This window comes from Stegodyphus dumicola, chromosome 6 (assembly GCF_044657685.1).
Source record: "Stegodyphus dumicola isolate Sdum_Otavi_A_Nest chromosome 6, ASM4465768v1".
NCBI lineage: Eukaryota > Metazoa > Arthropoda > Arachnida > Araneae > Eresidae > Stegodyphus > Stegodyphus dumicola.
In genome coordinates this window covers 76,497,845-76,509,902 of record NC_140773.1, presented here as the reverse complement: position 1 = coordinate 76,509,902, position 12,058 = coordinate 76,497,845, and the positions used below count along the sequence as shown (strand labels likewise).

At 36.3% G+C, this 12,058-nt stretch overlaps 1 protein-coding gene across 1 annotated transcript in view; it reads right to left on the bottom strand.

Moving 5' to 3' along the window:
- Positions 1 to 12,058, bottom strand: part of LOC118197042 (kinesin-like protein KIF21A) — a 250,282-nt gene that overhangs the window by 95,799 nt on the left and 142,425 nt on the right. The window contains exon 21 of the mRNA XM_085818558.1: positions 3,229 to 3,300. Coding sequence (XP_085674684.1) covers positions 3,229 to 3,300 — 72 coding nt within the window. The remainder of the gene's footprint in view (positions 1 to 3,228; positions 3,301 to 12,058) is intronic.

Below are 12,058 nucleotides of genomic sequence, written 5' to 3'. Positions count from 1 at the left end.
TATTTTATATTAAAAGATGGCAAATATATTTCTATTAAAACAATCAATTAATTAATTTTTAAAACAGCTAATTTTAAATAGCGGTATTTATTTTTAGTATTACACTGCTGGGCATTAAAATTGCAACATGAGGAAGGAATGATCTGACGAACGTTAAAATCATATGAAAGGAAGAAAATGTTGGAATATGCAAATGACTAGTATTTCAGCGCATTTAAACGATGCAGGAGTGAGAAATGATATCTAAAGCACTGCATAAAAGGAAAGTTGTGTAGTGGATTTTCCATTCAGAAAGTGCTTCATAAGGTTGAAGTTTGCTCAGAATATGATATTATGTCTTGAATAAAAAGCAAGCAAGTTTTGAAATTTGGTACAGGCAGGATTGCTCCCTATCGAAAATGCAGATTATCATTCCACGATATCGCTGGTTGCACTGGTCGACATCGAACCACTGTCATATGAATATGTGACCAATGGGTTGTTGAGGTTCATACAGAATGGCATGCAGGATCTCAATGCCCTCCCATGACTAATGCCCGGCAGAGCAGACATACTGTGAGGTCAGCCCTGCAACACGGACTACTAGTCAGGAAATGAGCATGTTTGTAGCATGCCCAGTATCGGCTCGTACGGTGAATCCCTGTTTGCAGCAGCATAGACTATCAGTATGGCGGCCATTACTTCAACTTCCCTTGACACTGCAGCATAGAGAGAGGAGGTGAATCTGGCATGCCAAACAACAAAGCTGGATACAGAAGCGGCACAATGTTGTCTTTTTAGTCGATGCCTGGTTCTGTGTGCAGTAATCTAATGGCCATATACGCATCTGGAGGCACTGAGGAGACCGCACATCGACATAAGGGCCCTGCACCTGGTGTTAAGGTTGGTTGGTAACGGAGGACGGGGACGCCTGATGTCTAACAGAGGTAAACAGGCATGTGTCCCTCACCCTTCACTAACCAGGAACAACTCCCTGGGGCCTCAAGAGGCTGCCTCGGGAGCTTTTTAGGATGTTAACAAGAGCAGATTGCATTCGTTTTACCGTTTTGACATTTGTTGTTGTAATTTGCTATGGTAATTTAGCACATTCACAATAAAATTCAAATAAAAATACAAATTAAATATACAGATACATAAATACAGTTACAAAATAATAGGATTAAAATACAGGCTCATAGGGAAAAAAAATAAAATAAATAAATAAATAAAAAATTAAGTATTATGCATATCAGAAGAGGAAATGTTAAATACATTTGATTGTACATTATTTGAAAGGTGTCTGTAATAGGGACTTATGTAAGTTTTAGGAGTAGACTTATGTGTCTGAGAATGTGGAACTGCATGCTGACTTAGTTAGTGTATCATGCCTTGAGAGTTTTGGTTAATGAGGAGAACACAAATCTTGGCTCATTCTCTTGAGCTTGTTAACAACTTTGCAAATTGTATTTACTGCCGGTTTGTGCTTTATAAGGAAGCGGTGATAAGCTTCATTATTGTTGATGGGAAGAGGGAGGTGATTTCCTGCTGTTAGATGGCATTCAAAAACATAGTGGTCTGGGGAGCCTTCCGCTCCGCAGGCGCATATGTCCGTGCTTGTTATGCCATGTCTATTGAAGTAGGTCGGGAATGGGCCGTGTCCCATAATATAAGCCATAAGAGGAGCTATTGCAATATTGCGTTCAGTGCTGACTTTCGGGAGGTAGCTGTATGTACGTCTTCCAGTTGTGCTGTGCGTCCAGTCTTCCTGCCAAAAATTTAGGCCTTGAACCTGTAATAGCCCTTTGAGGTAGGAAGGAGGGGCTGGGATTGTGATTTTTTCAGCTTCTGGATCAGTGGCTGCTTGCTTGGCCAGGCTATCAGCTACTTCATTCCCCTCATTTTCTGCATGTGCCTTGATCCATGTTAAGGAGAGATGTTTCTGCGGGTTGTGCTGTAAAAGTTGTTGTAATTTGATGATCAAGGGCGAGGTGTGGTTGTGATTATCTAGTGCTAGAAGCGTTGACATACTGTCAGTGAAAATTTTTGCCCGTTCTATATTATTGAAAATGTAATCTACCGCGGTTATAATTGCCTGCACCTCTGCCTGGAACACACTGTTGTTTAAGTCAAGGCGTCCTTTCCATACATGGATGATTCTTCCTTTGTCATAGTGTGCAAAGGCGCTGCCTACTCTGTCTTCCTGCTTAGAGCCGTCGGTGTATATTTGCATATTCCTTGAAACTCGCATCATTGACAGTGGCTGTATCCGTGAGATGTTAATTCTTATTCCTGTGCCTTTATGTGCAGGATGAGCGTGAAGAGTGTTACCTGGGCTTTGAAATTGCAGAGGGCTGTATGTTATGTTGCCAAATGTTGCATCTTTGCGGAGGTATATGAGGGTGGTGTAGACTGCCTCTTGTTCTGCCCGTATGTGGAGTGGAATGAGCCCTGCAAGGACTGTCGCTGAGCTGGTGGCTGTGGTGCTTTACAGAGATTCAGGGCGAATGGTCATTGAAGAGATGTAAGATGTTTGATCTTTCGTCCTCCCATCGATCCCCATGTGAAAGTTGGTCCCCCATGTGAAGGTTGGTACAGGACATACTTATTTGTAGTTTGGATCGATGGTAATTTGGTCACAGATGGGTACATTTCTGAAATCTTATGTCCAGTGGTTTGCCCTATCTTTGAGGCCTTATTCCAACAAGATAATGCACGACCACATATTGCATGTTGTGTCCTGACCTTCCTCGATATTCAGGGTATTTAACTGCTGCCCTGACCTGCATGGTCTCCAGATCTGCAACCACTATAAACATCTAACCATTGGGTTGCTGAGAGACTGGCCCACTACCCCTCTCCAGCTAATACAGTTAACGAAGTGTGGCATAGACTTGAAGCAGCATGGAACGAGTTGCCCATTTCTGTCATCCATGCCCTGTTTGACTCCATGCGTAATGGGATAAGGGCCATTTTAGCTGCCATGGATGATAGCTGTTTCTACTAATTTCGCACCCCTGTAAACCTCCAAAATGCTTACAAATTTAATCATTTTGTCTTCATGCCATATTGTTTATGTGAAATAAATATCTTTTTTGCATTTATTTTCCTTCATGGTGTTGCAATTTTAATGGCCAGAAGTGTGGCATAGAAATACTAAAATTAGATAAAAAAAAGTCGTAAATTATCAATCTACATACTAATACGTAATTATTACTATTAATTTTGAATTTTTGTGATAAAAAAGGTAACCTTTTGTTCAATGAGAGCTCTCTGGTGTTTCCTAGTTACTTTATCAAGACATCTACCCAACTTTTCTCTCTCCTGCAACAAATTAAGTTATATAAATATATTACTGTCACAAATCAAAGAATCAAAGGTAAAATGATTATACATTAAAATGACATTTTTTGACAGCTGAATAATCATTCAAGACCTACTGAACTTAATGAAGACTGATTCAAGACTTAATGAAAGTAGCTACACTGTATCCTTATTACTGCAGCATGCGTATAGGTTCATAATAGATTGAATGCACAAGTCCGATAAACAGTTAATAAAATTTATTCTTATCAAAAGAAATATAACAAAACACTGGATTTTTCCTCAGAGATATTCGTACAATATCACGCAATATAATCCGTAGCCATATTTTAAACTACTAAAACATTCAATAGCAAGCAATCGAAAGTGCAGAGAAAGCTAATCCGATCTCACCGCGAATTCGCTACACTCAACAACAACAGTTAACAAAACCAACTCAACCGTTTCTCTCCAGCTTTTATACCTTTCTAAATTAGCTGCACAAGACAGTCCTAGCAATTTCTGAAAAGCAAAACGATTAGAATTACGGTTACAGCTAACATAGTAGTCAATTACATTTATTCAAATAAAATATAAATTACTGAGATAAACTTTAATTCAATGTTAAATGCATGTGGCCTTGTATTTTTACTTTTCCGGCATAGTTTTCTCTTAAAATTTGTCATGTGCCGCATTGTACGGGAAAATAAAACAATTTCAATTATAATTCTACTAAAAATATCTAACTAAATACAAATTCCATAACACTACCCCTTCCCAAGGACTTCACATCCTGGGCAGTACAATCCCTGGACAGGAAGCCATAATTACAACTAAAGCATCAATACAATAATAAACATTACAATACAATAACAAACAACAAAGAATAATTGAAATAAGTAACTTCAAATAAATCAAATACAAATTTAGAAACATACAGGACCATGGTCTTGTACTATTTACATTATATACACTAACTACAGCTATAGTAAGGAGCTAACTTGTTATGATCAACAACTTAAAGAGTTGTTGGCTTAGAGTTCGACGACTTACGAATCCTAACCACGATATTATTCAGCCTGTTTAGGACAGTATATGGCCCATTCCGAGGTGAGGTGACTGTAGTTTAGGACAGAGTCCTACCTGTCGAGACGGATCCAACAGCCCCACCTTGTCCCTTTGTTGAATCGATGTCCAGTAGCTCTTGTATTGTATTGGGACTTCATCTTCTCCGTTGCCAAGTTGACTCGCTGTCATGCAAAATTGTGTATCACTTGAAACCAGGCCTGGAGATCTTGGATGTATTCCTCAGGCGATGAAGGTGACTCTGGAGGGCGACCAAACAAGAGATCACAAGGCAGCTGAAGGTCATAGCTGAAGAGCATCTGAGATAGGGAATAGCCGGTAGTCTTGTGGACAGGACTGTGGTAAGCCAGTAAAAAACAATGGTAACTTCTTGTCCCAGTCTTGTTTCTAGAAATCACCAATGAGAGGTTTATTAAGGATGGTTCAATTAAACCTCTGTACCATACCACTGGGGATGTAAAGGCGTCATTTGGACTTTATCAATGGCTAGTAGCTTTCAGAGTTCTTTCTTTGATTACAGACAAGGTTAAATTCCTTCCCTGATCAGAATGTAACTGAAGAGGCACTCCGAACCTGGAAATCCAGTGCTGTATCACACCTCTGCTACTGTGACAGCCTCTTGATCAAGAATAGTATACGCTTCAGGCCACCTGGTGAAGTAAACTATGACAACAAGGATGTTTTTGTTGCCATCAGTGGTTTGTGGCAGAGGTCCCAAGATGTCAAAGGGGATACATTCAAAAGGCGCTCCTATGATGTAATGCTGCAGCTTGCCTCAACTGCATTTCTGCTGTCCTTTCTGACTCGCACAGGCATCACAAGATTGGCACAACTTTTGCACATCATCCTTTGCATTGCTTCAGTAAAAGCGCTCACGAAACTCTCTGCAAGTTCCTCATTATTCCGAAGTGGCCTCTTGTAGGGTTGCTATGTAGTTGTTTAAGGACATCCGGAATCCAGGAAGTATCAATTATCATCGGAAAGTTTTCCCTTCATCCAATTCCAATTTCTGGAACAAGGCGCCATTCCGAATATGGGTTTAGTCCCAGAGAGCCCATATTGTTTTGTCATAGGGCTGTAGATCAAAATGTCCTGCCTGGTAGGTTTTCTGTTTGAAGACTCAATTAAATCAATTATGGGTTAAATGCTGACATCTTCCAGCTGGTCTTTTCTGAGTTCTTTGTCTCTTCATGGGTCTTGATCAGTCGATGCTGATGTTGTAATCTGTCATGCAACCGAACTCAGCAGCTCGTATTTCGCTTCGAGCCTGGAATAATACCAGAAGCTTCCTGAGCAAGGTCTTCTACACAGGTATTTCCGTGCGATAATTTCTTCCGATGATGGATAGTAATGTCATATTTCTGGAGTCTCTGTATTCACCTGGTAATCTGTTCTTCAGGATTCTTGAAATTTAAAAGGTTAACGAAGCATGATCCATGTGGAGTAGACATTTTCTGCTGTAGAGATAATAATGGAAATGTTCTATGACTTTAACAATGGCAAGCAGCTTTCCTAGAGACACAGTAATTCCCCTCCAATTTTGATAGGCACTTGCTCCAGTAGGATATGACACATTCTTGGCCATTTATAATCTTGAGACAAAACAGCATCGACACTCTCATTGCTCGTAACCGTGTTAAGGATAAATGGTTTGTCGAACTGAGGATATGTCAGGATTGGAGGTGATATTAGAGCTTCCTTCACGCTGTTAAGTGCATCCTCACATTCTTTCGTCCACAAGAACTTTTCTTCGCTTACTGTCACTTTGCAAAGGGGTCTTGCAAAGAAAGAAATGTCCTATAGTAAGTGCAAAGGCCTAGAAAACTTCTCAGCTGATGAACATTTTTGCTACGTTTCCAGTCTTTAACAGATGTGTAAAAAAGATTACCTTAAAAAATGTTCTTGGCCCATAAGATGGCGCCACTGTTTTTTATATTCTTCTATAACTGTGCACTCCAATAAAACTTCACTTGTGTTCCAAACTCCCAACAGGTATGTTGTGTATTATTTATTCTCATGCATGCACGTAACCACTCTCTGCTATATTGAGTTTCTAATAGGTTATGGGCCCAGGCCAGATTAAGAAATGAGAATAAATAATCTAGTAACTAGTTAAGTTAGTTTGTTTATTCAATTCTATTTGTAAATTTTTAGAATTACTTTAACCAAAATTGACCACATGGTTATGTTAGGGTTAGCCAAAGCACATGGTTGCAAAAGCTTAACTAGTACAAATATTTTTGACTGTTAATTATTTGGGCAAATGTTTCTTTGAGAATAAAATTAATTCAATAGAAAATTTATTTGAATTTATCTCAAATTATATTTTTTTTTCGTCTCTTGTTGATTAAAGTTAAAAAAGAAAAAATGCCAGGGGGAGAAGGTTCATTTAGTCACAAACAATTGAGTGGAAGGGAAAATTACATGGATTGGAAATTTTCCATGAAAATGCATCTTATTAAATTAGATTTATGGGCTTATGTAGAGGGTACAAAAGAAGATCCAGTAAAGGATACCAAAGCTCTGTCTTATATAGTTGAAGGGGTAAGTGAAATTATTTTCAATGATATAAGGGATTTAACAAGTGGAAAGGAAGCTTGGAAAGTATTAGCTGAAACATATGAGGATAAGGGAATCACAAGAAAGGTTTCAATAATTAAAACATTAGTGAATACCCGTTATACTGATTGTACGGATATGGCTGACTATTTATATAGGGCCATTTCAGCTTATCAGCAGTTAAAATCTACTGGTGTTAAACCTGATGAAGAATTAATTGCAGGAATAATTTTAGCTAATTTACCTGATAGGTTTGAACCTCTTATAATGGCTTTGAAAAATTGTGGTGAGGCAATAACAGTTGACAATGTTAAAAATCGCTTGTTAGCTGAAGATTCAAAACCCCTAGTCAATGAAAATAAGGAATATGCATTTGTTAATAAAAATATCGGAAGCAAAAGGTACTTTAAAGGAAAATGTTTTAAATGCAATTTGTTTGGCCACAAAAGCTCCGATTGTCAGAAGTCACCTCTCAAAAAGGATAGATATAATGAAAACAAGTTTAACAAAAAGTCTTATGTTGGATTAAAACATAAAAAAGGGGAAGAAGCTTATGTAGTGGAAATTAGTGTAGCTAATTCTAATCCACATCCCAATATTTGATACATGGATTCTTGTGCTTCTTACCACATGACTCCACATAAAGAATTATTAGATGATTATCAGGATGCTAGTATTCATCAAATAAAAACAGGAAGTTCAGTAATAGAAGTAGAGGGTAAGGGTAAAATAACTTTCCTCTTATCTAGAAATAAAAAAAGGGAGTCTGTAACTTTTAGTAATGTTTTACACGTTCCGAAATTAACAGCCAATTTGCTGTCCATTAAGTATTTAAATAAAGTATTTGGAATGGTTAGTACTTTTACAAGTGAAAGATGTTTTGTGTATGATGGTAAACATTTAGTTGCTACTGGAACAGGTATGGGAGATAATTTGTATTCTCTTGATTTATGTAATGATTGGGCTTTAATTACTGATAAAAATATTTCAAATGAATTATTACACAAAAGAGTGGGCCATTTAAGTGAAGGAGGAATGACCAGATTAAAAGGTATGGTCGAAGGTTTTACATTTAACGGAAAATTGTTAAATTGTGTGTCATGCATTAAAGGCAAAATGCATAGACAACCATTTCCCAAGGGAAAAGCTAAGCGTGCAAAAGAGTTATTAGGCATAGTACACAGTGATCTGTGTGGGCCTATGAACGTTACATCAATTGGTGGTTCTAGCTACTTTACTAGTTTTATTGATGATTTGTCGCGAATGACTTTTGTTTATTTTTTGAAAAATAAATCTGAAGTTTTTGAAAAATTCAAAATATTTGTTGAAAGGCAAACTGGCAAATCAATCAAAATCTTACACTCAGATAATGGTACTGAATATGTAAACAATGAGATGGATAACTATTTAGCATCAAAAATCTATTTCATTTACACCAGAGCCGAACGTAGTAACAGAACTCTTGTAGAGCGAGCACGATCAATGTTGGTGGATGCTCAACCTTGATCAAAATTATTGGGCTGAAGCAGTGCAGACTGCAAATCACTGTAAAAATATATCTCTAACTATTGCAGTTGCAGGTATGACCCCTTATGAAAAATGGTATGGGGATAAGCCAAATTTAGAATACTTGAGAGTATTTGGATGACATTTGCTCACATTCCAAAACAAAAATGTAAAAAGTGGGATATAAAAGCAAAGGAATTAATGGTTGTTGGGTACTGTCAGGATAGAAAAGGCTATCGATTAATAAATCCCAAAACTTATGAAATAATAAATACACGAGATGTACAATTTTTGGAAAATGAAATGTACTACAAAAAGGCAAGTAATATGCCAAAATTCTATGATGAATCCTCATTCAGTGGGAGCGTGATTATGACATTTTCAGATACTGAGAATGCAATAGCTGATGATCAGAACGGTGAATTGGAAGGGATGGTTAATGATAATACTCAGTCTGATCATGAATTAGTTAATACTAGTATTAATTCTAATCACGATGAACATAATACTGCTCAAAATGATAGCCATGATAACAGTAGTGTAGTTGATGAGCTACCTACATTGACTAGAAAGAGAAAACTTAGATTCCCAAATAGTTATCAGGACTTTGACACACACGGGATGCCAGAAATGCCAATGCCAAATTTAGATCGAATGTGCTTTGTTAAAGCTTTGGCAGCAGCAACAGATGGTGTGTATTCTGAACCGAAAACCATTGATGAAGCATTAAGGGGCAATGATGCAAACCATTGGAAGGATTCTATATGTGAGACTATATTAAGCCTTATTAAAAACAAAACATGGGAAATAACAGATAAACCTTATGATAAGAACATTGTAGATTGAAAATGGGTTTTCAAAATTAAATGTAATTCAGTAGGCAAGATTGAAAGATATAAAACACATTTAGTTGCTAAGGGCTATTCTCAGATTGAGGGAATAGATTATACTGAAACATTTGCACCAGTTGTCCGATACGTAACATTAAGAGTTTTATTAGCTTATGCAGCTATATATGATTGGGAAATTGACAGGGTTCATAGCCACATTTTAGTTAAAAAAATAAGCACCTATAAGCACTTTTAAAGCACATTTTAAGAAAAAAAAATAAGCACCTGTCTAATTACATCATACACAACTGCATAACCTTAAAAATTAGACTTGTAATTTAAAATATGAGAAATGCAGTATTTATTAAGGAAGAATAAGCATTACCTCAACCATGAAAAATAATTACTTTTATTTATTTTATTTTTTTTAATTTTAAATAACAGTTCAATTTACAGAACTAGTTTACAATGAGAGGAAAAAAAAACTATGCAGAACTAAACTATATTATAAGATTTAATGATGAAATTTCAGTTCAAAATAGAGAAATAATAATAAGACATATTTATTGTATTCGCTTGGAACCTAATAATAAATACAATTTATTTTTCCACTCATATTGATATTTAAATAATTTAAATCTAAATTCTGAACGGCGTTAAATTTCTGGAATGGAATAGAATCATTCTTTGCTTGGGTTGGTAGACCGCAGAACTTTTTAGTCCTATTCAATCCAGATTGAAAAGTGACAAAAAAAAAAAAAAAAAAAAAAAAGGTCCGTTGCTTGTTTTGCAGCGAACTGTTACAGTTTCAATATTCGAGATTTTGCGGAGAAAGGGGAGAACCTCCCAATCTTCATACTGTATAATGTATTGGCCAAAAAAACAAAATTATTTTTACTATTCGATTACTTTCCCTCTATTTAAGCCATTCCAAATATTATTCCTTAGAAAGCTAATCTATGTTAAAACACAAACATTTTTAAAAGTTTACTATACTTCAGCAGTTACTGCAACTATGTTATTATAAGCATTCATATATATGCTCATAATATAAACGAATATGAACTGACCAAGCGGAACGAGAATGCAAATTATTAAGGTCTTGATAGAAATTCAAACGTGTGTAGTATTTGGGTGGGAGGAAACGAATGCCGAACGTATTGGAATTTTCTCTATTTCCGGGAGTATGATTCACCATCTGACATTCCATATTAGGAAGAAAAGTTGTTTATTTAGTTTCGGCTTTGGTACGGAGAAAAATAGTGCGTTCATTAAAAAAAAAAAAAAAAAAACTAAAAGCAAAAAATAAGCACTAAAAACAAAGAAATAAGGGCTTTAAAGAAAAAGCAAGCACCTATAAGGGCCTTTATATTTTATTTTCAAATATAAGGACTTATAAGCACTTATAAGGACCGCTACGAACCCTGATTGACCAAATGGATGCTTGTAATGGCTTTTGTACAGGGAACTCTAAATGAAGACATTTATATGAAAATTCCAGACGGTTTCAGTGAATTTTACAGGCAAAACTTAAAGGGAAAGGTCCGAAAATTAAACAAAGCATTAGACGGTTTAAAGCAGAGTGGTAGACTATGGTACCAACTGTTAGAAAAGGGTTTAATAGAAATGGGACTGAGGCAAAGTTCTTTTGATAGTTGTGTCTATATTAAAATAAATGAAAATAAAGATCTTGTTATTGTTACTATTTATGTTGATGATTTACTCATTTTTAGTAATAACATAGAACTTAAAAATTGGGTAAAACAACAACTTAAAGAAAAATTTAAAATGAAAGACTTGGGACCAGCAAATTATTGCTTAGGAATTAAAATTGAACGAGATAGAACTAAAGGGTCCATTAGCCTTAGTCAAACTCAGTATGTAGAGAGTATGCTTTGCAAATATAATATGCATGAATCTCATGGTGTAAAAACACCATTAAACCAAAAGCAAGTGTTATCTAAACTGCAGATACCAACTAGTGAGAAACAAAAGCTACCTGTTCCTTATCAGGCTGTCATTGGGAGTCTTCTTTATGCAGCTCAGGCAACACGGCCAGATATAACTTATGCTGTGAATTTCCTTAGCCAGTTCCCCAATAATCCGGCAAGGGTTCACTGGAATGTTGTCAAGCGCATCATGCGGTATCTTCGAGCCACTACAGATGCTACATTGTCTTTTTCAAAGGACTGTAGTGCTGATGTCCTTGGTTACAGTGACTCAAACTATGGAGGTGATGCTGGGGATCGACGATCAACCACTGGATATGTTTTCCTCATCGGAGGTGGTGCAGTGTCATGGTGTAGTAAGCGTCAACCAACCATAGCAACTAGTACAACAGAAGCCGAATATATGGCTCTTTCTGCAGCTACTAAAGAAGCCATATGGCTCAACAAAATTGTTAAAGAACTTGGAATTATTACTGCAAAGCCAGTATTATTATACTGCGATAACAACAGTGCTATTAATCTCAGCAAAAATAGTGTGTATCATGGTAGATCAAAGCATATTGATATACAACATCATTTCGTGCGAGAAGCTGTGAAACTTCAGCACATTGGCATACAATATAAGACTACTAATGATATGATTGCAGACTTTTTGACAAAAAATGTAAACAGTGCAAAACATGAAATGTGTGCAAAAATCATCGGTTTAAAATGAAGACCAATGTAGTTTAATGTTTTATTATATGTATGTGTGCTGATGTAATTTCTCATTGTATTTAATTAGGATGATATTTAAACCTAAAGTGGGAGTGTAAAAAAGGTTAGCTTTAAATATGTTCTTGGCCCATA